The sequence below is a fragment of the Diceros bicornis genome, chromosome 32, assembly GCF_020826845.1.
Source record: "Diceros bicornis minor isolate mBicDic1 chromosome 32, mDicBic1.mat.cur, whole genome shotgun sequence".
Lineage (NCBI taxonomy): Eukaryota > Metazoa > Chordata > Mammalia > Perissodactyla > Rhinocerotidae > Diceros > Diceros bicornis.
The window spans coordinates 23,965,157-23,988,422 of NC_080771.1; the positions used below are offsets into that span (position 1 = coordinate 23,965,157).

The 23,266-nt window shown below is 48.0% G+C and overlaps 1 protein-coding gene across 1 annotated transcript in view; it reads right to left on the reverse strand.

The window, feature by feature from the left end:
* Window positions 1-805: 805 nt before the first annotated feature.
* Window positions 806-23,266, reverse strand: part of CALB2 (calbindin 2) — a 29,548-nt gene continuing 7,087 nt past the window's right edge. Inside the window, exons 2-11 of the mRNA XM_058528635.1 lie at window positions 17,937-18,013; window positions 14,953-15,042; window positions 12,168-12,248; window positions 7,721-7,777; window positions 7,040-7,117; window positions 6,478-6,533; window positions 6,112-6,151; window positions 5,882-5,935; window positions 4,993-5,064; window positions 806-1,500 (exon numbers count right to left, since the gene is read on the reverse strand). Coding sequence (XP_058384618.1) covers window positions 1,300-1,500; window positions 4,993-5,064; window positions 5,882-5,935; window positions 6,112-6,151; window positions 6,478-6,533; window positions 7,040-7,117; window positions 7,721-7,777; window positions 12,168-12,248; window positions 14,953-15,042; window positions 17,937-18,013 — 806 coding nt within the window. The 3' untranslated portion in view covers window positions 806-1,299. The remainder of the gene's footprint in view (window positions 1,501-4,992; window positions 5,065-5,881; window positions 5,936-6,111; window positions 6,152-6,477; window positions 6,534-7,039; window positions 7,118-7,720; window positions 7,778-12,167; window positions 12,249-14,952; window positions 15,043-17,936; window positions 18,014-23,266) is intronic.

A 23,266-nucleotide genomic window follows, 5' to 3' on the forward strand; every position in this document is an offset into this window, starting at 1 on the left:
ACTTAATGTCTTTGAGCTTTAGTCTCTTCATCTGAAGATAGTATCCATCACGTAGGACTGCTGTGGCATTAAATGAGGTCATGTCAAAATGCAGCTTGTAGGCAGTCAATAAAGGATAGCGGTAAAAAAAAAATCAGTTACCTCTCTATTGTAGGATCTCAGAGCTCTGCGGACCCAAATGCCAAGCTGGCCCTACACCAAGGGGCACCTGCTGAGTTGTGGGGTAAACTGCACTTTGAGGAGGAGAAGCTAAGTTCATGGTGGTCTGGAACTCCTGGCTGGAGGTCCCCCCGGCTTGGTGCAGCTCACCCAGCCCCACTGTTCCACACCCCACTGTAGCCCCACCGTAAAGAATGTGGATCTCATCCGCAGGATTCATACCCTGGCTCTGCCCCCAACTGGCGATGAGATGTGGGGCTTGCTACTTAACCTCTTTGAGGTTCTGTGTCTTTACAGTGGAGACAATCACAGCGCCTCTCAAGGGATTAAGAGAGATACCTCAGGTAAACTGTTTTGCACAATACCTGGCACTTAGTAAGCTTTCAACGAGCTGGTAACTGCTGTCATAATCTCGGAGATGTAGAAAGAAACATGGAGCAAAGAAGTGACAGGTTGCTGAAGAGACAGGCAGTGAACGGTGAGTGAAAGCCCAGAGTCCTGGGGTCCCATGGCCCTGCTTTTAGTGGTTATGCCCCAGTTGGGTGGTCCTGATGCCCTCCCCAGCCCACGTGAGAACAGGCTTCTGTCAAGAAGAGCTGCGAACTGCAGGAGAAGTTGACCACTCGACCAGAACTGGGTGAGCTTCCACAACGGAACGTTTCCATTTTATTGTCTGTAAACTCTTCTTTGGTAAACAAGGAGACAAGGAACCCAAAGAGAAAAGGAGCCCGGTGAGTCAAGAAGACAAGGAGCGGGCCGGTGCCCTCCACAAATAGACTCTGAGAAGACAGCTACACCATTAGCCAGGAGGTGGATGGCACCTGGGAGTTTGGGGTGGGTGGTGGCATGGGGGAGAGGCGGAAGGGAGCAAGAGGGAAGGGTCTGCTCTGTTGGACACGGAAGCCTAAATCATACAGTGACTGAGCTCATGCATCACAGCGAAAGAATGAGGGAACCTCCACCCGTGCCCCGCCCACCTTCCATGCGGTTGGTGCCCTGCTACAGGCAGACCAGTATGTCACTCACATCAGGGCTGGGTTGGAGGGGGCTCCAGGAGGCCCATCAGCAGCCCATCCTCCATCTCTCCTTTCCTGCTCTGCAGGCTGGCCTGTGCAGGTTGCAGGGGTGGGGGAGGGGCGCTCATGATCTCCGGGTCTGGGAAAAGGGGCTGGGCAGCAGGGGCAGGTTTGGGGGAGGTGGAGAAGCAGCCCTTGTCCCCCCCTTTACAGGGGGGGGCTCGCTGCAGAGGACAATCTCCAGGTCCTTGCGGTAGAGCTTCCCTGCCTCAGCCAAGGACATAACACTCTTCCTGTAGTTGGTGAGCTGTTGGATATTCATTTCCTAGGAGACAGAGGGAGAGGGTAAGAGCGGGCTCAGAGGAGGGCCCCACCCAAATGGGCCACCTGCTCATTCACAAACACACTCCCAGGAACCTTTCTCTCATCCCATCCCAGTGCACATGGCTTAGAGGGATAAAAGCAGGGGCTTTGGAGTCAGAAAGCCCTGGGTTGAAACCCTCTCTCTTTCACCTACTGGCTGCATTGCTTTGGGGAAAGTATTCAACCTTCCCGAGTCTCAGCTGCCTCATCTGTAAAATGGGTTCACTGGTAGGTCTGCCTCACTGAGGTGTTATGACTGTTAGATGAGGGAATGAACATAGACGACACTTAGCACAGCACCTGACACAGAGCATGCACTCCCCAAACAGCAGCTGCTGTGGTGACAGCCATTCTCTCTGCATAACTTGTATAAATTCCTCTACCTCTTGGGCCCCTGTTTTCTCAGTCTGGGGCCCTGCAGGTGAGGAACAGAATGCCAGGGAGACTCCCTGGTCCTGTCTTCAGGCTCCTTGGACCAGACTTCCCTAAGCCTCACCCATTTAAACAAGGAATTCTAACTCCTGCCTCCTCCAGCAGCAAAGCTCCCCAGCCTACTTCTTCTTCACTGGCTTTTTGTGGCCTTCAGAGGCGACCCACGGACATATGCGCAGTCTCATCTAAAATGGAGGCCAACATTAAATAGAACACCAACATCCAGTAAGCCTTGTTGAATATATACTTTATGAGAACTGCTTTGGATGCAAATAGCCAATAGGTCTGACATATAGCAAAGTTATCATCAACATTGGAAAATCACTTAACTATCTTTTCCTTTCCTTGCTTCCTCCCTTCCTCTCCTCTCCTCTCCCCTCCCCTCCTGTCCCCTTCACTTCTTCCCCTTCCTCTTCCCTCCTCCTCCTTCTTCTTTTGTGTTGAAAATGTTGGCAGATATTTTTACTACTTCCCCTTCTAGGCTGGTGGGTCATTACCCCCACTCAGCTAATGAGAAAACGGAGGTATAAAGACTAAGGTATTCACTAAAGGATTGGAGCAACTCTACAGCCATAAATATCCTTAGTCCCCTGAGTCCTGAAGTTTGTCTAATTATTTGCCTGGTTCACCTGTCCTCAGTCACCTCTTTTTCGGTGCTCAAAGGTCAGCCTTTCCTTGCATTGTTTCGTGACATCCCCTCCTGTTACTGATTTCTGGTTTTGTGCTACCACCCAGCGCAAAGGCACTTTGCAAGCATCCCTGGCTTTGGGGGCATCTTCCCTAGAGTTGTGAAATCCCTGGAAATGTCACTTAATTCATAACACTAGGATGTGCCGAGCTATCTGCCACTCAATTAGGAGCCAAGTAAGGGATCCCATATATCAACCCCTGAGCTTTAGAAGACACCCCCCACCTCCTCATGCAGTGTGGCAGCAAGAGTCTTAGCAGCATAGAGGGAGGGGGCTGCTTACTTTCTATGTCTAGAAGTTTTGCTTGAAGCTGGGGAAGACTTTAGCGAGTTGCCTTAGGAGTACTAAGAAATATCAAAGTTTGATCCTATCAGCCTATCCCTCAGGAGCCTCAAACATTCATCTGCTCAGAAACCGTATCACAGTCCATGCAGGCATCAAAATGGACCGAGCATCTGCCACGTGTGGTCACCAGTAATGGCCTTTCCCCTCCCAACTCAGGTGCCGTGGTTTACAGTCAGGCAGCTCTCTCTTTCTACTGATCATTCTCTTGATCACCAGATGCCAAATCTGGAGCTTGCTACAGGAAAAGGCTTCCCGGTAAACAACTTTATTAATATCCTTGTTCTCTAACCTTCAGAATTGCTTCCTAACCCCAACACCTGATTCTTTTTTTGTTCCCACATCTCAAGTTAACCAGTGCAGCCATATGAGTTGTCTTTTGTGTTAATCAACAAAGAGCCTAGTTAGGTGATGACGAGGAAATTTGAGATTTAATACATGCCTTCAGGGTGTACCAACCTCAGGCATAAGGCTGAGCCATATGGAGAAAAATTATGCCTCATTAATACAATTGCAGTTAAAGATATTTTCCATTATGATGCCCAACATTCCTTGGACACATAAAGATGCATAAATAATTTTCTCCTAGAATTTGGTGCCAGGAAAAAGTTTGAGCTCAAACACTTGGTGAGTACTTCCTTCTTCCTAGGAAGTATTTGCTTACTTATAATTTATTTTCTGCCTCTTTCAAAAAGCAATTGTAGGTAACATCAAGAAAAAAACCAAATTTCGGATGAAAGAAATGAAGGCTGATACTCAGGATAAAGATTAAGAGATCGGAAAGCAATTGGAAAGAGAGACAGATAGACTCAGAGGCTGTGATGATTTTTTTTCCCCTGAAATTGAGCATTAAATTTAGCTCTAGCCTGGCAGCCAAGACAGTTAGACAACACAAGGATTTATAGAACATTCATCATCTAATTAAAGAAAGCAGCAAAACCATTTGCTCAGAGAAAGACATTTTCCAGGAGGTAAAGGAAGACAGCTGTGAAGGCTTGTCTCCTGGTTCCTGTTCTACCTGACCCCTCCCACCCAGGGCACCAGAGGAGCCCATGGAGGGCCTCCCGGGGTCTGTCCAACAGGCAACATGACCACATGAAGTGATAGAGTTCACTTCTCAGCCTTTTCTTTGAGGGGAACATATTCTTCGGTGACTCCATTTAGCCCCTTCCCAGCTCCCGATTCTGCAGTTAATCTATTCAGAAACTCTCCCCCCCCCTTGGCCCCTGCTCTTTAAAACCTCTCCTTGTGTTAAAAGTCTTTTTTGTTGGCAACGTGGCTGATAATTCCAGGAAATGGGCCATGTCAAAACTCCCATCGCCTCATCATGGCATCATTTACAGCAGCCAACAGATGGAAGCAACCCAAGTGTCCATCCACAGATGAGCAGATAGAAAATGTGGGACAGACACACAATGGAATATTATTCAGGCTTAAAAAGGAAGGAAATTCTGACACATGCTACAGCATGGATGAACCTTGAGGACATTATGCTAAGTGAAATTAGCCAATCACAAAAAGACAAACACTATATGATTCCACTTATATGAGGTAGCTAGAGCAATCAAATTCATAGAGACAGACAGGAGAATGGTGGGTGCCAGGGGCTGAGGGGAGGGAGGAATGGGGGGTTATTGTTTAATGGGGACAGAGTTTCATTTTGGGAACATGAAAAAAGCTCTGGAGATGGATGGTGGTGATGGTTGCACAACATTGTGAATGTACTTAATGCCACTGAACTATAGACTTAAAAATGGTTAAGATGGTCACCTTTATGTTATCTATATTTAACACAGTAAAAATAAAAAAACACAAAACATCAATCAAGCAACCAGAAAAAACAAAACCAAACCAAAAAACTGCCATTGCCTTGTTATGGCTGATCCGAGGGGAGCAAAATGCACCCCAGGGCATTCCTTTCCGCCCCTCCCTCAGAAGCCTCTCTGCTCCCCTGGGGACATCCCCTCAGGCCTCTGGGATCAGCTGCTCACCTTCTTGTTCTTCTCATACAGATCCTTCAGAAGGGCATCCAGTTCATTCTCATCAATGTAGCCACTTCCATCCTGGGGTGGGGTGCAGAGAGTCAGCACAGAGCTCTAGAAATCAGGCCCTGCGACCCCTGACCTCGCCTCTTGCTTCCCCTCACCCATGCCAGGGAGTTTGCAGAGTCTAACCTTCCCTTTGGTCTGCGCATAGGAGGTGTTCAAAATAATACTGCGCGGCACCAAAATAACAGATCGCTTCTGACTTTACCAGTCAATGCAGGAATGGGCCAGTTCAGGGCAAGCTTTTGATAGCCTTTCCTTCTGGTGTTTTTCATTTGCATTCAAAATATGAGGTTCAAGAACCATTTAGCCACATCCCATAATACGATGTCAGGATGAACACAGGCTATTTAAAGTTTATCCCCAATCCTTTGGTTATAAGGAAGACCACGCGAGTCCCACAGGCAGGGGACAGCGAAAGGAGGGGTGACGGGTGGTAAGGAGGTCCTCTCACGCCCCACTTCCTAGAAAAACACCTGGCTCCTGTGCAAAACCATGACCTGGCCCCAGGGGGCAGTACTGAGCACCTCTTCTCTTTGGCCCCAACAACGTCATCACACCCTAGCTCCAAGCACAACCTTCTGCCATGAGCTGTTTTCTCCTGCGCTTTCAAGGAACCCAAACCTTGGGCTCCACAGGCTACAGATGGCAAATGACATTTGTCTTCTCGCCCAGCAGAAGATGGGAATCAAAAAGTACAGGGGGAAACCACATGGCCCAAGCTGCCCCTCTGACAGCTCCTCTATTCCTAAGGATGCGGCTGAGCCAAACTGGAGGGGGGCTCCCCTGGCGGTGGGGCCTCTCCTTTTCCATCCCACACTGCCCTCCTTATTACCTTGTCATAAAATGCAAAGATCGCGTTGAACTCCTCTGAGGTCAGCTTCATGCCCTGGAAGGCCCAACGTATTAAAGAGAGAAGCAAAAGCCCCCCGAGTGTGTGTGTGTGTGTGTGTGTGTGTGTGTGTGTGTGTGTGTGGTGGACTGGGGGACAGGAGGGTGGAAGGGTGAAGCTCAGAGCGATGAGAGGAAGGGAGGAAGTGAAGAAAAGCAAAGTGGCTCTTTTACCTGAAACTTAAGCAGGAAATTTTCCTGTACGGGCAAGAGTCTGGAAGAAAATGTTAGAGCAGAGATTAGGAGACAGAGCAGAGGCAAGAACAACGGGGACCTGGCGGGATGCAGAAGCAGCATCTGTAGTTGTGGAAATGACCTCTGAGCACTTAATAATCAGGAGTTAGTGGAAAGTTCTAAAAAGAGGAAAACAGACTCACGGAGGTGTTGACGTCACGATTCTGTCTAGCTTTGCCTTGAGCTTTGTGACACCTGACCTGTCACTTTTCCCACTAATTGATCTTAGAGATCGGGACAGTAGCACAGGAATGATCTGCAGAGGTCTTATTAAAAGTGGCACTGGGGGTGAGGGCAGGCACTTACCGGGACATCTCTGAGAGGCCCAATTTGCCATCCCCATTCAAGTCAAACATCCGTAGCTGTTGGGGACAGAAAGAGGTGCCTGGGTTATTTGCTTTGACCTTCTCTTGTGTGGGACCTTGACCTACCAGGCCCTTTACTGGAGAGGAAGGAAGATGGGTGGAGTGTGCTCATGCCTCCTCTGAGGTCTCCTGGAGGCCAGGGACCAACATGGTCTAAATCAGTCACTGCTCTTCTCTCCCCTTCTCAGGGAGAGGGCTGCAGAGGCCAGCAGGCCAGCACCAAAGGCCCACTCTCTCCAAGTTTATCTTCTCCTGGAGCTGCAGAGGTTGTCATGAAAACAGATGTTTCTGGACTTACACTGGCCCAGGAGTTGGCTCAGTGGGACCTCAGAGAGAGGGTGTGGGGGCCCATGAACTACATCCCTTTTGCCAGCTGCCACTGGGAGTCACTTCACCCAGGCCTGAAGAATCAGCAAACAAAAGACCCTGCAAACCCAGAAATCTACCAGCTTGAGGCCCAAGTCCTGTGCCCCTGAGGCGAAGGGACACTTCGGCCCACTCACTATGGTTTGGGTGTATTCTTGGAGCTTGGGTTCATCATACGGCCGGTTCGCCTTCTTCAGCAGGTCAGACAGGAATCCCTGGAATACAAAAGGCCTCTTCAGAGCTCCTGAGTCATTCAGTCAGTCCGTCATTCACTTGCTCATTCATTCATTCAGTCAACATTGTTTCCTGAGGTCTACCATCTGTAAAGGTTACATTCCTCATAATTCCCTGACCCCTTAATGCTTGTGGAGTGACCTTGAAGGCCTGGAGGTAACTCCTGGATGTTAACTTGCCCTACAGGATAGGCAGTAGAAACTGGTTCCAGTTCCTCAGAGAGCCCATGATACAGGGCTAAGCAGTGCCTGGGGGTCACTGGTTCCAGAGGAATTTAGGGGTAGATGTACAAGCCAGAAGGCCAATCTGTGGGAACTGCCTCGAGGATGCCTGGCATGCACTGATGCGCAGAGGAGTGTGGTTTGGTTGAACGCAGTGGCCCTTCAGCCCCATGTTACTGATTTCACATCGCTGCCCTGAACATGTCCAGCAATTCAGAGCCAGGCCTGAGTATTCCTAAGCAGACCACGTACCCATGTTTCTCACCCAACGTCTCTGCCCTCTCCAGGTTCCTTAAACGCACCACCGCTTTGGCCTCAGTTCATTCTCTGAGCCCTCCACACCCTCACCAAGCCCCAGCCTACCTTCAGTTCGTTGGCTTCAATGTAGCCACTTCTGTCTGTGTCATACTTCCGCCAAGCCTGCAATGGGAATGTCAACCCATTTGCAAAGACCTATCAACATCTATAAGCCTCCCTCCATTTCCCTTTAAGACCAGGCCAGGTCTTGATAGTCAAGAATATTACAGTGGCATGGGGATGTGGAGATGGATGAGCCCAGTCTCTTCAATGTCGCAGATGAAGAAATGAGGGAAAGTGTCTTGGCCAAGGTCACACAGAGAGGGGAAAAATCTGCTGAGACAAGGTCTCCCTACTTTAACTGGCTATAGGCCTGGGACCATCTCGTAAGCAGGGTTGTGGTTTTCTAAGGTTTTAATCAGGCAGCTTCTACCAGGGTTAGAACTAGGATCTAGTAGATCTGATTTTTGCTGTGGGTATATAGGGTGTCATTTTACTGCTCTGGAAGCTTCTCATTCTCTGCGTGGGGGCTGGAGGCAAGGGTAAGAACTCTCTGGAGGGGGCAGAAACAGGCTTTGGTTACTCTCCACTGTACCCCCTTCTCCATCCCTCCATCAAGATGCATATGGCAGCCATGTCTAAAGGGGGAGCAGAATTGGTAGTGTAATCAGTTTGTTTAGACAATCCACGGCCATTCCCCCACCTTTCTGAGGAAAACCATCCCTCTCCCATGCTCAATTCATATGGTTCAAGAGGGGTTGACCCATCTCCAGAGGTGGGCATGTGACCTGGGCCTGGACAATCGATCCCTCCCTGGATCTTATCCCATCCTGGTTCTGGGCTCTGATCTGAGTCCCAATTATTTGGTGCATGTGTTGAGTCCCTGTGATGAACCAGGGCACTGCCTGCTGACTATAGCATCGAGGGGATCCAAGAGAAGTAGAGCTTCTGCAGGTGACATGAGTCTGACCATTTCCTCCCTCTCTGTTCTGGCCATCTGAGCAGGAGCAGACATTACACAGGAGAAACAAGGAAAAATAGTTGTAGTGGTTTTAAAATGTCCAAAAATTCTTCACTTTCTTTCCAAAGCTGGAGCCTAATTCCCCTCTCCTTGGACATGGGCTGGACTTAGTGCCTCGCTTCTCATGAACAGAATATGGCAGGTTTGACTGCCATATTGACAGCGTGGGGCTTCCCAGACTGGGTCACAAAGGCACTGAGGCTCCCTCCTTGTTCTCTCTCTTGGATCATTCACTCTGGAGGAAGCCAGCTGCCATGTTGTAAGGACACTCAAGCAGCCCTATAGCAAGGGTCATGTAGTGAGGAACTGAGGCCTCTTGCCAATAGCTGCATGAGTGCTCCATCTTGGAAATGTATCTGCCAGCTGCAGTCAAGCTTTCAGATGACTGCAGCCCAGCTGACATCTTGACCTCTATCTCATGAGAGACTCTGAGCCACAACCAGCAGGCTAAGCTGTTCCCAAATTCTCAACCACAGAAACCGTGAGATAAAGGTTTGTTGTCTTAGGCTGCTAAATTTTGGGGGTAATTTCTTACGCAGCAATAGGTAACTAATATAATAGCCCTGAGAAAATATGGTCCTGTATACAACTGCCCTGAAACCCCAGCCTTTTCCCCAAGCCATCTGGTAGAGAGCAAGGAATACCATGGCGGGGAGTAGGGGAGGGTGCTGCCTGTATCTGCGACAAAAAGGCCCAGAGAACCCCATTTCCCAAATCTTTGGTCTATTTTGATGCCTGATTGTATTTCTTAGATTTTCTTTCAGGTTTTCTTCCCTTGATTTTTCTTCCCTTCTCCCTCAGCTCCAAAGTGCCCACCTGGACACCAGAAACACTTGATTTTCTGAGAGTCAGCAAGCACTAATTCTTTTCCAAAATTTGATCTCCTCGTCTCCACATCAGGTCCCCCTTTTATTGTCAGGAGTGTGAGAATTTATAGATACTTTAGGATCTTTCTCCCATACCAGCAAACAAGGCTGTGTAATTCTCGTGATATAGTAGTGGCTTAGGAAATTCAGTCCTGATATTTTTTTAGTTATGAGACACGGGCAAATCCCAGCAAAAAGGTAGACTTATATTACAGGCAACTTAGGTAGAGGGTATTTGATTAGGTGAGTGTCTTTTCTCTGGGGGAAAAAAATGCCCAGTTCCATCAAAATATTCCTTCCATAGCCAGAAAGCCTGCTCCTTGAGAAAGTACTAAGAACTGTGTGCAGGTTTTCAAATATGACTTCACCAAGCACCTGCATGCATTCAGTGCATTAGAATTTAGTTCCTCTAGGTTGAGTCTTTCTTTTTTTATAATTTTATTTATTTATGTATTTTTCCCCCAAAGCCCCAGTAGATAGTTGTATGTCATAGCTGCACGTCCTTCTAGTTGCTGTATGTGGGATGCGGCCTCAGCATGGCTGGGGAAGCAGTGCGTTGGTGCGCTCCTGGGATCCGAACCCTGGCCACCAGCAGCGGAGTGCGCGCACTTAACCACTAAGCCACAGGGCCGGTCCCTCTAGGTTGAGTCTTGACTGGGAAAAAGGCAGATATCCCTTAAATTGCCTATAAGGAGGATGACCTGAAGGGACCTCAGACCTTGCACAGAGCAAAGCACTTGGCTCCCTTCCAGAATGAGAGCATCCCAGCAGGCCGGCCCACCCTCCCTCCCTGGATCCGCCCCTCCCCCGAGCTCTCACGCTCACTTCTCTGCCCTTCTGCACTGGGTGCTCATGCATTGGTGGGTCATTATTGTCTTCCCATCCAAGGAAAAGAGTTCAAGAGACCTGGGTTTTGTGAAATCTCAAAGAAATCTTGAGGTGCCACTAAAATTAGAAATTAAAATGTTGTGCTGAGCAGTGGGGTGGGAGCTCTCTGAGGGCACAAGACTTTCAGGGCTACTGAGGGACCTGTTTCTAGCTGATAAAAACGGAACAAATGGACAACCCCAGGAGGGGATGGTACTGATGGACGGTGGGGGTTCCAGGAAACTTGAGGGGGGTGGCTCTGCAGTTATGCAGGGGCTTATAGGATAAAGGCAGATAAGAATATGGAGTCATGTCAACTACATAGAGAGAAACCACTAATGATTTTGAGAGAGAGGGAGAGGGAGAGAGAGGTGTTTTTGCTCCTCCTTAAGCATCTCTGCCCCCTGCAAGTTATCATCATCCCCATTTTCCAGACCAGAGATGGTATAGAGGCCAATCGTTGGCTGCCTTCCTATCAGGAAAGGACCAGTCAGGCATAACGCTCCCTTTTCTACAGACAGAAAAATGGACACTTACAAAAGCAGCCCCTTGACAAGTTCCAAGTACATGCAGGGCTTTCCCCCCAGATAGGCAAGAGAAAGACTAAGAAGAGAATCCAGAATGTCAATTACCAGTTTATGAAATCTTGCTATCTTGAAAAATCTGGAGAAAATTGTTTAAAGCACCATAAAATTAAATCCACATTTGATGCTTAGGCAAGCTGCCATTTAAAAAATAACTCTTCCACCCTGAGAATTGTTTTTTTCTAACCGACTTTCTATCCATGTGGTGAACTCACTGCCATGTGGGTTTCTGGGCTAGCTCTCCAGTCTTTTCAGGCAGTGAGTCACAGAGCGGGGTATTACCGGTGGCTGGAAACGGATTTAACGTGATGAATGGTAACTCTGAGTCATGTTGAAGGCCAGTCATTATTTATCACAGCAGTCGGTGTGTGTGTGGGGTATAGGTTGAGTTTCACTCTGAGGGACACATACGCTGAATGGCTAGGGAACAGAGCCTCAGAAAAATAGCAAGAAATAATTGGTAGTTTGCTGGGCATCAGGATTAGTAACATATTTGGTTGAACCGTACTGAATTTCCAGTTTCTGTAAATCCAAAATGGTTAAATATCAGCAATTTCACATGGTTCAATCTATTGGTTGAATCTTACTCAAAAGACACTTGAGTGTGGATATCCAGTTTCACCTGAGGATCTCAAAGAGTTTCTATTGCAATGACGGCAATGCCCATTTTAATGGCGGCCACTGAAGTCCAGACCACAGTCAAAGATCAATCCTGGAATTCTGGGCTTTTCCACCTTTAAGATGGTACATAAATGCATCCTTCCCAAGCATGCTCTTTGGAGCTCTGACTTTGAGGGACACTAATGTTTTTGAGTGAGAAGAAAGTACGGAAGACCCTGGAGCCAAACCGAGTAAAAGGGTCTTTTTACTTCAGGATTTCTCAGAGCCCATAGTATGCAAATGTCTGTGACAATCCCCAAAGGGGAGATAGAGTGTACATAGCATTTCCCAAACACACTTGACCCCAGGCTTACTTCTCACCTTCTTCCCCACACTTTAATGTGTACACACATCACCTGGGGAGCTTGTTAAATGACCACACTTCGAGTAGCAAAGCTCTAAGGGGTTTAGTGTCTCCCAGGGATGGTTCCCAGGCATTTGGGTGTGCCTGGCTCCTGAACACGGGAGAAAGGCACGGCCCAATGTGCAGAGAGAGGGCAGCGCCTTGGCCTCACCTCCATAAACTCGGCGCTGGAGCCCACGTGCTGCCTGAAGCACAGCAGGAAGTTCTCCTCGGTTGGCAGGATCTGCGCCAGCTGTGGGATCAGAGGGCAACAGTAATGTTATGGAGGGCCCTGCCAGGGAGCAGAGCAGACCTCCCTGGAGGAAGGATGGAAAATGGCCAGTGGCGAGGCAGTGTGGGTGGGAGTCGCATTTTGCTCCATTTTGCTTTCTTCCTTGAGAACAGCCCTTCAAAGGGGAAGAAGGATGTTCTGAGAAGTGCATCTGAGTCACCTCCAACCTTAGGGTATGAGCAGCTAGAGGGACAGAAAGTGGGGCCACTTTAAAAATGCGAGTACCCAGACTCACAAGAATACTGAATAGATTGTTCCGTATATATAAAATTCTAAAAAATGCAAACTCATCCGAGATGGGTGGTTGCTAGGGCAGGATGGCTGACACCAGGCAGAGGGACCTCTGGGGGAGATAGAATTGCTGTACCTTGATTGTGGTGGTGATTACACGGCTGTATACAACTGTCTAAACTCATGGAATTACACTTCAAATTGATGCAGTTTATTATATGTAAATTATACCTCAACAAATCTGACTTAAAAAATGCAAGTACTCTTGTGCAGCCAACCCTGCTGGCTGCCCACCCACTGGCCTTCCCCTCTTCTGCTTCCAGCATCCTTGGTCACAGGTGAATCCTGATTAGTCTCAGCTAAGTGTGCTAATCCTATTTCTCTTGCCAGTGATTGGCTTATGGGGAGGGATGTGACCTAGTCCAGGCCAATGAAACGTGCGGTCTGCTGAGGGCACTTCTGGGAAAGGTTTCCTTGCTCTTATGAGGGACCAAAAGAGATGGGCCCTTTCTGCATCTGGGCCTGGTTGTATCTGGATGTGACGCCTGGAACTGCTGCAGCCAGCTTGCTACCAGCCTGAGGATGAAGCCGTTTGGGGAGCAGAGAACAGAACCAAGAGAACTGCAGAGGAGCAGAGCGGGACACCTGGCCTCCTTCACCTGGAATCAACACTGCCCATGGCCATTCTCATTAGGAGCCTCTCATTGCTTAAACCAGGAGTCAGGAAACTATGGTCAGATCTGGCCCAAAGCCTATTTCTATAAATAAACGTGTATTGGAACATGGCCACACCCATTCATTTACATATTATCTGTGGCCGCTTTTGTGCACAAAGACAGAGTTGAAGAGTTGTGACAGAGACCGTATGGCCTGCAAACCCTAAAACATTTACCAGAATCTGGATCTCTATAGAAAAAGTCTGCCAACCCCTGGTTTAAGCCCATTCAAGTCAGGATGTTCTGAGAATTACAGTTTAGGCATCTACAATGGATGCTCTTGGTGCCTGTCCCAGATCCTCAGTAACTAGGCTGGTGGGCCATCCCTCAGCTGCTGTGAAGGGTGACTGCTAATGGCTCATAGCTGCCCCCTGCAGGAGAACTGCCCTCCACCAAATTAGGGCTGCCCCAGCCATCCTCCCCACCCCACGCAACCCGGGGGCGGGGGCGGTTTGCCTCCAATGACTGACTGACATAGGGTATAAAGGACCCCCCCCATTGCCTCAAGGTGGGACCAACTCTGTGGCACAATCCACACTCCATGGCTTCCCGTGAGAGCAGGCAAGACTAGGCTCCAGCTGAGACCACGTCCTTAGCTGCTTCCTCTGCCCTTTCCTGTGGCCCTCTCTTCCCTTCTCTTGAGAGTTCTCCCTCAGCAAATCCCAGCCACTCGAATCTCTGTCTCAGTCTCTGCTGCCCAGGGGTGGGGGGTTATGCCCTCACTGTGGGCTGCCATCATTATTCTTGACCCCTTGACCACGGGTTGCAAGCTGACTGCCAGAGCTGTTTGGTTAGGCCTGCACACATGGGCATACGTGTATGTGTATATATGAGTGTATGTGTGTAGGCGTGTATATATAAATTGTTAAGTTAATTAAATAAGAAGGCCAATAGACTGAGGGGCTTAATGCCTTAGTGGCTCATGCAAGCAAACCAAAATCTAAACCAACAGCCAAAATAGCCAACTAGGCTTTCCCAAATAACGCAACCACTTAAGCTACAGCCATCAAATCATTTCCTTGCTTTGCTCCCGCCACTTCTCTATAAAAGTCTTTCCCTGAGCTCCTGTCTGTGGAGTGTTCCTAACCATTTCCAGTTTGGCACTGCCCCATTTGAACAGATTTTGCTCAAATAAACTTTTTAAATTTTTAATATGCCTCAGTTTATCTTTTAACAATATGTATATATCTACGTGTATATGAATGCATGTGTGTATATAGATACATAAATTATAATGCTATATATGTAAATTATTTACATTTATATGTAAATATTTTATATATTTATATATAATTACATATAAATATGTAAAAATATAAGTATATATATAAATTATATATAAGTATACGTATAAGTTTATATATATACAAATTGTTTTAAATTTTGCCTTTGGATGCCTTTACATAGGGCAGGAACTCTCCTGCTCCCCAGTCCTCACCCTCTCTTCTGTCTCTGGGCTCATTACACGTGTACAATACTCATTGGACCCTGGGAGCAGTTAAGGTCTCATCTCTGTCTTAGGCCTATCTTTGGTGCTTCCTCTTTCCTTGTGAGACAGAAAAAGCCCCATCTGTTCTCTTTGGTCAGTCTAAGTCTGGGGTGGGGTGGGGACTTTAAGATCACCGCCTCATTTAGATCCCCAGAAGGACACTTGTGCATGGGAGAGGCACAGGCAACAGATGGCTCTTCCCATGCAGCTCTGAGCCAATAGGACTCACCTCTGCCATCTCGATTTTCCCGTCTGCATTCTTGTCATACTTCTGCATGAACTCCTTCATCTTCTCCCCAAAGTTGTCACTCTTCGACATCTATGGAAAGACAAAGGGGGCTGATTTTGCTGCTGTGTCCCATGTGAACCACAGATTTTTCACCCTCTCGGTGCAGCAGTGGTGGGAATCATTTTGCACCCTAAATATGCAGGCACGGAACCAGATTGAGCCAATCCTCTGAGTGATCAGTGCTGTATCCTTTTCCTTTTCAGGGTCCCTCCAAATCCAAATGGTCTCTTCTTTGAGGTTCAGTCACATAATTTTCAAAGGGAAAGAGGACATGTGGGTATGCTCCGTACCACGTAATTAAACATGCCCCTCTGTCTTTGAGATGGATTAAACCACAGCTCTATCAGAAGGGCGAGGACTTATCCCCATCACTCAGATGCAAGAACTGAGGGCCCATCATTTTACTGAGGTAGCTTCTAATAAAACCCATCTTATTCCAGTGGCCCCCAATAGGTTCTAAGCAATCCACCATAGCAAGGTGACATGCTCATTTTCTTCTCTAAAGACTAACTGGCAATTCCACAATATTTTTTACTCTGAATTTTTTGCCAGGAAGAATGTGAAGAGAAAGTCTTCATATAGCTGAGGGGTGATTTAGATAGTCCACTAGACTACTGTGATGACTAGAAAGGCAAAAAACTTGAAATTTGGGGTGAGTAGTATGTTTCCTAGGATTGGGCCAAGGAGAATTCTACCAATTCTTAGAGTCTTTTTTTTTTTAATTCTTTTTTTTTTTAGAAGCTATCAATTATAATTTTATTTATTTATTTATTTTTCCCCCAAAGCCCCAGTAGATAGTTGTATGTCATAGCTGCATGTCCTCCTAGTTGCTGTATGTGGGACTCAGCCTCAGCATGGCTGGAGAAGCAGTGAGTCGGTACGCGCCCGGGATCCGAACCCGGGCCACCAGCAGCGGAGCGCGCGCACTTAACCGCTAAGCCATGGGGCCGGCCCTCTTAGAGTCTTTTCTGAATCCCTTCTATTGTTTTTTACCTTTGGAACTGGTTTCAATTTACCAATATTTATTTGTTTATCAATATTTACTGCTTTACCTTTACAAATATACATGGAATGATCCTAGACGCTTATCACAAATGTGGTCATCCTATGCAAATTTTACAACAGTCTCCATGAGGTTAGTGGCCTGTCCATTTTACACACAAATGGAGGCTGAGATGAAGTGACTTCTCCTGAGGTCATCAGTTAGTGTTGCCAGCATTTGAACTCATGGCTCTTGCTTCCAAGGCCAATATTCTTTCCACCACATAACAGCTGCTCTGAGGACCAGTCTGGGAGGGTATCAGTTGATACTATTGTTGACAGACTTGAAAATCACTGCTGATGCCATCTGAGGAAGGGAATGACTAAGAGAAGGATTTCAGATTTGAAGCCCTTCATAAAAACACATTCTTCCACCTACCCCATGATCCCAGAATCAGTTGTGAAGCCTGTGTTTTCTGTGATCCAGGCTTCATTATCCTAGTAATGAGAGGTGACAAGGGAACTGTTGATAAACAAACCCATGAATCACCTCCATTGCTTAAGCCCATTGCTTGGCCCTCCTCCTCACTGGGGCGCTCTGCCGAGCTCTGAACCAGGAGCTCACCAGTGGGTCTGTGACTCATCTCCCGAACTGCTCCATGAAGACTGGCTAACAAGCAGTGGATGGACCAACAGACATGCAGCAGGGGAGAGTAGAGAGACCCCCAAAGGACCTGCAAGAGGTTGGAGGAGGGAGTGGGTCTGACTCCACATATTCGAGAACCAGACATGGAATCCCCACAGACTAGCTCCAATCTCCTTAGCATTTCAATATTTCAGATGCTCTCCCAAAAGGCTTTAGTGCCTTCAGTGCTGCTGGGTTGGCACCAGGGGAAACAATGTCCCTGCTGTTAAGGGGCTGGGACGTGATCTGGAGTCACTTCCGGCAGGCTAAGAAGGGCAGACTGACACCTCCATGCACGAGGCCAGCCAGCACCATCTGGTTCAGATACTGGTTTGGAGCAATCCTCCATTTTCCCCTAGGTCTTTGCTGAGGATTCCAGCCTTGGTCTAGAACAGTGGTTCTCTAGTGGGGACGATTCTGTATCCCCCACAGGGGACATTTGGCAATGTCTGGAGACATTTTTGATTGTTACAACTTGGAGGGGTGTTCCTGGCATCTCATGGGTAGAGGCCAGAGATGCTGCTAATCATCCTGCAATGCACAGGACAGCCCCCCACAACAAAGAATATCCAGCCCCAAATGTCAACAGTGCCGAGGCTGAGAGACTCTGGTCTAGAATAAAGGCACTTGAAACCCCCTAGGCATCCAATCTTGAGTCACGACTCCTCTGTGCATCTTGGATAGGCTGTGGACTCTTCCCTAGGCAAAAATACTTGTTATACACACATACACAGACACAACGCTTTGCAGTTTTGGGGGGTTTCATCAACCCCTGGTGTCTATCCATGAACACCCCATCCCAGACACCCAAAGATATCGAGGTCAGGTGTTCTTTTGAAGGAGTATTCCAATTTTTTTGTGTGTGTGTGAGGAAGATCAGCTCTGAGCTAACATCCATGCCAATCCTCCTCTTTTTGCTGAGGAAGACTGGCCCTGGGCTAACATCTGTGCCCATCTTCCTCTACTTTATATGGGATGCCGCCACAGCATGGCCTGACAAGCGGTGCATCGGTGCACACCCGGGATCTGAACCCGGGCCGCCAGCAGTGGAGCACACACACTTAACTGCTACGCCACAGGGCTGGCCCCTAAGAGTATTCCAAATTTTTAAAAATCCTCACAAATAAAAGGAAAACTAAGTGTCAAGACCAGAGACGTCAGGCCCGCTGATGGGATGCATAACCTGGGACAGACAATGCTCAAAGCCACCGTCGGGATGACAGAAAAGCACAACAATGGGAGAGAGGGCTGGGCTTACCATGCCAGAGCCTTTCCTTGCCTTCTCCAGCTCTTGGAAAAAGTTTTCTAGCTCTTTACCTTCAATATACCCATTTCCTGCAAAGAGAGCAAAGAAAAATAAAAGCAATTAACCTCAGAGCTAAATAGTAAGACTGGGGGTGGGGGTGGGGGTGGGGAAGTCGGGGGCTTCATGGAGAACTTCTCCTCCTTACTGGTCAACAAGCCGGTGTCTGGGCCAGCCTTGGACTGTTAGGGATGCGGGTCCTGCCCTCAGGGCACTTGCAACTGTAAAGATCCAAGATTATTAATTGTGTGTCTTTGGGGTACGCAGGCAGTAGCAGAGAACACGGGGAGGGACCAGCATCTGGGCCATGCTGGCAGAGGTAGGCAGGAGCTGGGAACTGTCCACAGCCAGCTGGGCAAACAGCGGGAGCTGGAGATCTGACAGGGGACAACAGGTCATTAGGATCGAGGTTTGTCAGCAGATAGCAGGCCCTGGTCACCTAGGTGAATGAGGTCAGAGGCAGAACTTGTGTCTCTGGGGTAGGAGGGGGTACTGAGTTGAAGAGTGCCCCCCTAAAATGTCCACCTGGAACCTCAGAATGTGACCTTGTTTGGAAATAGGGTCCTTACAGCTGTAGTTAGTTAAGATGAGGTCATGCTGGATTAGGGTGGGCCCTTAGCCCAATGACTGGTGTCCTTATAAGAAGGCCATGTGGAGACACAGAGAGACACACAGGAAGAAGGCCATGTGAAGACAGAGGTGGAGATTGGAGTGATGCATCTCCAAGCTAAGGAGCGCCATGGATTGCTGGCAACCACTAGAAGGCAGGAGAAAGACATGGAACATGTTGCCCCTCAGAGCCTGGAACCAATCCTGTTGACACCTTATACTTCTAGCCTCCAGAAGTGTGAGAGAATAAATTTTTATTGTTTTAAGCCATCCAGTTTGTGGTACTTTGTTATGGCAGCTCCAGGAAACTGACACAGAAGGGATGAGCGGAAAGAGAAGGGCGGGGCCTCTATCCCATGGATGGGGCACCAGAGAGAGTGGTCACAGAGACGAAGGAAGCATAGGGAGGTAACCCACTACACGGTTATGAAGGGGGGACTCCAAGGTTAGTGGACACAGATTCAAACCCTGCTTCTGCTGCACTCACCAGCTGTACGACTTTGGGAAAGTTATTTAATCCATCTCATCTGCAAAATGGGTTACTTTAATTAAATGGGGATTTTGTATGTAAAACCCAACCATTATGAGTACACAGTAAATGTTGCTATTATTTGAATTCAATTAAAAGAACCTGCGTCTAAGATGAGAATGAATCTGGATGAAAAGTGCAGTTATCAGGACCAGGTCCCAAAGTCCATGCTTGACTTGCAAGATCACATAAATAGTGAGAGGTCCTGAGGTTCTCAACTCTTGATCCCAGCTGGCCTAGAGACCAGGGTGAGCTGAGTCCATGGCCAAGGTCACTGGTCTCTGCTGTGATGGGGAGGAGGCATTTGTGGGTTGTGGGTGGGAAATCAGACAGACCTAAGGCAATGCTCCCCACATTGCTGCAAACTGGACTATCCTGGGATCTTTAAAAAATATGGATGTCTGGCTCCCAGACATTCTGATGTAATTGGTTTGGGGTGTGAACTAAGCATCGAGATTTTTTTTTAAAGCTCCCCAGGTGATTTGGATGTCCAGTAAGCTTTGGAAACCACTGGCCTGAAGTCAAGTTCCAAATCTGGTCTAAAGCAGTTGAGGAAGATTCCCATAGAGAACCTTCACCCTAAGCAGGAAGTGGGGATGGTGGCTTGCTTCGAGGACAAATGGAATTATAAACTAAACAAAGAAAATAAAAAATGAGTATTTACCCTGGACTTGCTGGGGTCTGTAGGGGAGTATGCATGTGCAGGTGTGCAGTGTGTATACTTCCCAGCCTCTCCCCCAGGGTACCCCTAAGAATTTAGATTCCAAATAAATAACCTTAGAGGTGCCCTCTAGTGGAGAAGATGCCACAATAAATACTGTACGGAGAGAATCACACGAGATAAATTATGTATTTTTGTCCGCAGGAAAAAGATGTGGTTGTAATGGGGGGCGGGGAACGAGACTTGAGTTCCCTTTTTTCCTCTGAGCTAGAGTGGTCCTCTTTCTTCTAGGATGTCCTGCAAAGCTTCTTGGGAGAGTTGGAATTTCATGAGTGTATGCCCAATGGCCTGAGGCCAGCTGGAGTGGGGGGCACAATTGGGGGGGTGGGGAAAAGGCTTTCTAGGCCAAAAGGTAGTCATCTAGCTGATGATGCCTCCTAGTTGGAGGAACGAGTAATTTTTCTCTCTCTCGTCACTCCCTGCAGTATCTGGCTATTCTCCCATTTCTTAGGAGGAAAGCTGAGCTCAGCACCGGCCCCAGGTGCAGCTTCCAGAAGCCTGAGGCTGGGGTTGGAGTTGGGGGCTTGGAGCTCATACCGTGAGCATGCATCAGGGTTCAATGAAGCAGAAGCCTCAGAGGCGTGCCCTGAGCCAGGGCTTGGCCGACGCATGATGAGTGAGTGTGTGTCTGTTTCCTGACTGGATCAGGAGGAGGCTGAAATGAACTTGGGGGGCCAGCCCGACAGTGCAGCAAGATATGTTTCAAAGAGCAGCTGCCATTCAGCTCTGAATAGGGCCCCTCCCACCATCGCTGTTGGGCCTGCTTTGCATGGGGCCCCTGCTGCTCTGCCATTTCTTCTCCAGCTCCTTCACTGCGTGTAGGGCATCAGCAGAGTCACTGGCCCTTCTTGCAGAGGCACCGACTCCTAGTTCTTCCCCTGCCTTTATCACACTCACGGATTCACTGGGGGATGTCACCTCTCTGAACCTCAGTTTCTTCACCTTTAAAATTCGGATAATGATAGTGCCTTCCTCATACAGCTGCAGTGAAGATTAAATGCGGGGATAATAATACACGTAAAGCACTGGCCCACAGTGAGCCTCAAAAACGCCAGTGGTCATTACCACTACGGCTGGTGTCTCTGCCTGCTGCCCGTGCTGGGGAACACGTTGGCCTTGGGCTGCTTGCTTCAGGCTGGGAAGATTTGGAGGCGCAGAGGGAGGCCAAAGCAGGCAAGGCCAGCACTGAGCCATGCCCCATCGAGCCATCTGAACCGAAAGAAGAAAAGTAGAAAAGGGCAGACCTATAGGACCCACCTTTTCCTTGGGGTTTCTCTGAAACTTACAAAGAATAAATGTATTTATTTTTACTTCACCTTGTTCTAGAAAGGTTTAAGGTGTTTAACAACCTCAAGAACCAGACAATCATCCAGTGCCTTGCCCAGCAGGAAAGCATGGATACTTCTGAACATCAATACTTCCTCACAAATATAACACTTGTATATTTTTCAAAGCACTTTTGCCCTCTTTCTTTGCTTCGGCAGATAATTTGAAGCCTCACTATGTGTAAGGCCCTGTGTGGGTTGCCATGGGAGATAGGACAATGTATAAGAGCTAGCTCCTGTCTTCCAAGTGGTCACAATCCTTTCAGACACACAGAATCACAATATGGCACAGTAGAATCCTCTCCTTGTGACAGAAGAAACTGAGTCACAGAGAAGGTAAGAAACTTGCTCAGGATCACACAGCGAGGCAGGACCAGAACTGGAGTGTCCTAATTCCTGATCTAGGTTCCATTCATTCGCTCAACATTTATTGAGCATCTGCTTTGTGCCAGCTGTGCGCTAGGCACTGGGGGTTCCTAGAGGCTGGGCAAGCCCCTTTTGCCCTGCTAGGAATTCTACCACCATCTCCCTCTCTGTCCCCCCCAACAAAGGGATAGAAAAGTGGTTCAGTTCAACGAGTCTTTATTTTTTGAACTGAACAACAGTTCAGCTTTGTGCCTGGCCTCAGGGAACTACAGGAGACTGCTACGGGCCTGTTCCTCAAAAGCATTTAATGTCGACTCGGGTGAGGCAGCCAGACAAGAATGGATGAAACCAACCAGCTGAAGGCAGAGGGTGAGGAGAAAAATTAGGAAGGCAGGCAGGGGATGCAGGGCCCAGAGGGGACATCCTCCATCACTCGGGGGAAAAGGCCTTGGCTACTTGGTTTCCCTCAGAGAAACTCCCCATCCATCACCCAGGATGCCCCTGTATCCCAGGCTGGGGTAGAGGACAGGTTGGCCTCCATCCTTCAAGGGAAGACTTCAGCATGGACAGAGGTTTTTCCATGACCCTTTCACAGTGGGGTGGGGTGACTGGCCACCAAGCAAATCTCATGTGGATGGACATCAATGAAGATGTGGTTACCACAGCAACCATCACTCCTTACCTCCTTATCAAACCACATCCTGTGAACATTAGGGAGGAAGCCAGGAACCCTGCATCCTTCCTTACTCTCTCTCGTTACCATTCATCGCCACCACCATGCCTCGGTTTCCCCAAGTTTACAGTGAGACAACACTTCTTTACAATTAACCTGACGACAGACACTTTGAAAGCCTTGACCAAAGGATGCCCTGCCCCACAGTTGTAAAGGGGCTACTTACTTCTCACTGAGATTTGTGTGTACAGATTTTCTAAGAGTTGAACAGATAAGAGGAACCTGAGTAAGAGGTATGATTCTACCACCCGCTCCGTGACTGTCCATTCGACACTGAACAAGTCAATCTCCCCGAGCCTCAATTTCTTTATCTCTAAAATGGGTGTAAATATTTATGCTTATAACTATTTATGCCCTTTTTACTTTATAGAGCCAGTGTGAGAGCCATACAAGGTAACGTTGGGAAAGCATTCTGGAAAATGTAAAATCTCACATAAATGGGAATATCATTTTTATACTCTGTGCTCTGAAGGTCTTCCAAAGCAATCCATGGGTGAAAACCCTTCAGCCCAGAGTTCCAGCAGGACTGCTGTTTTTAGAGGACAAGTTCTCAGCCCAGGCTGTGTATTAGAATCACATGGGAAGCTTTTACAACACCACCACTGCCTGGGCCTCACCCTCAGAGTTTTTGATTTAATTGATGGGGTGGGGACTTCTTGTGGGCATGGTTTCAAAGCTCTCCAGGTGATTCTAATGTACAGTCACAGACTTGCTTTAGAGCAGCATGTCTCAAATTTTAAGGTGTGCAAGAATTACCTGGGGATCCTATTAAATAGAGATTCTAATTTAGTAGATCTGGAGAATGTGGGCTTGCTGTTCAAAGTGTGATTTGTGGAACAGCAGCATTGGAATTACTTGGGAGCTTGTTAGAAATGCAGAATCCTAGGACCCACCCCAGACCTGCTGAACCAGAATCTGCATTTTAACAACGTAGGAACATAAACATTTGAGAACCACTACTTTAGAATGTTCTCTAAGGGACAAACTCTTAGGGGCTCAGAT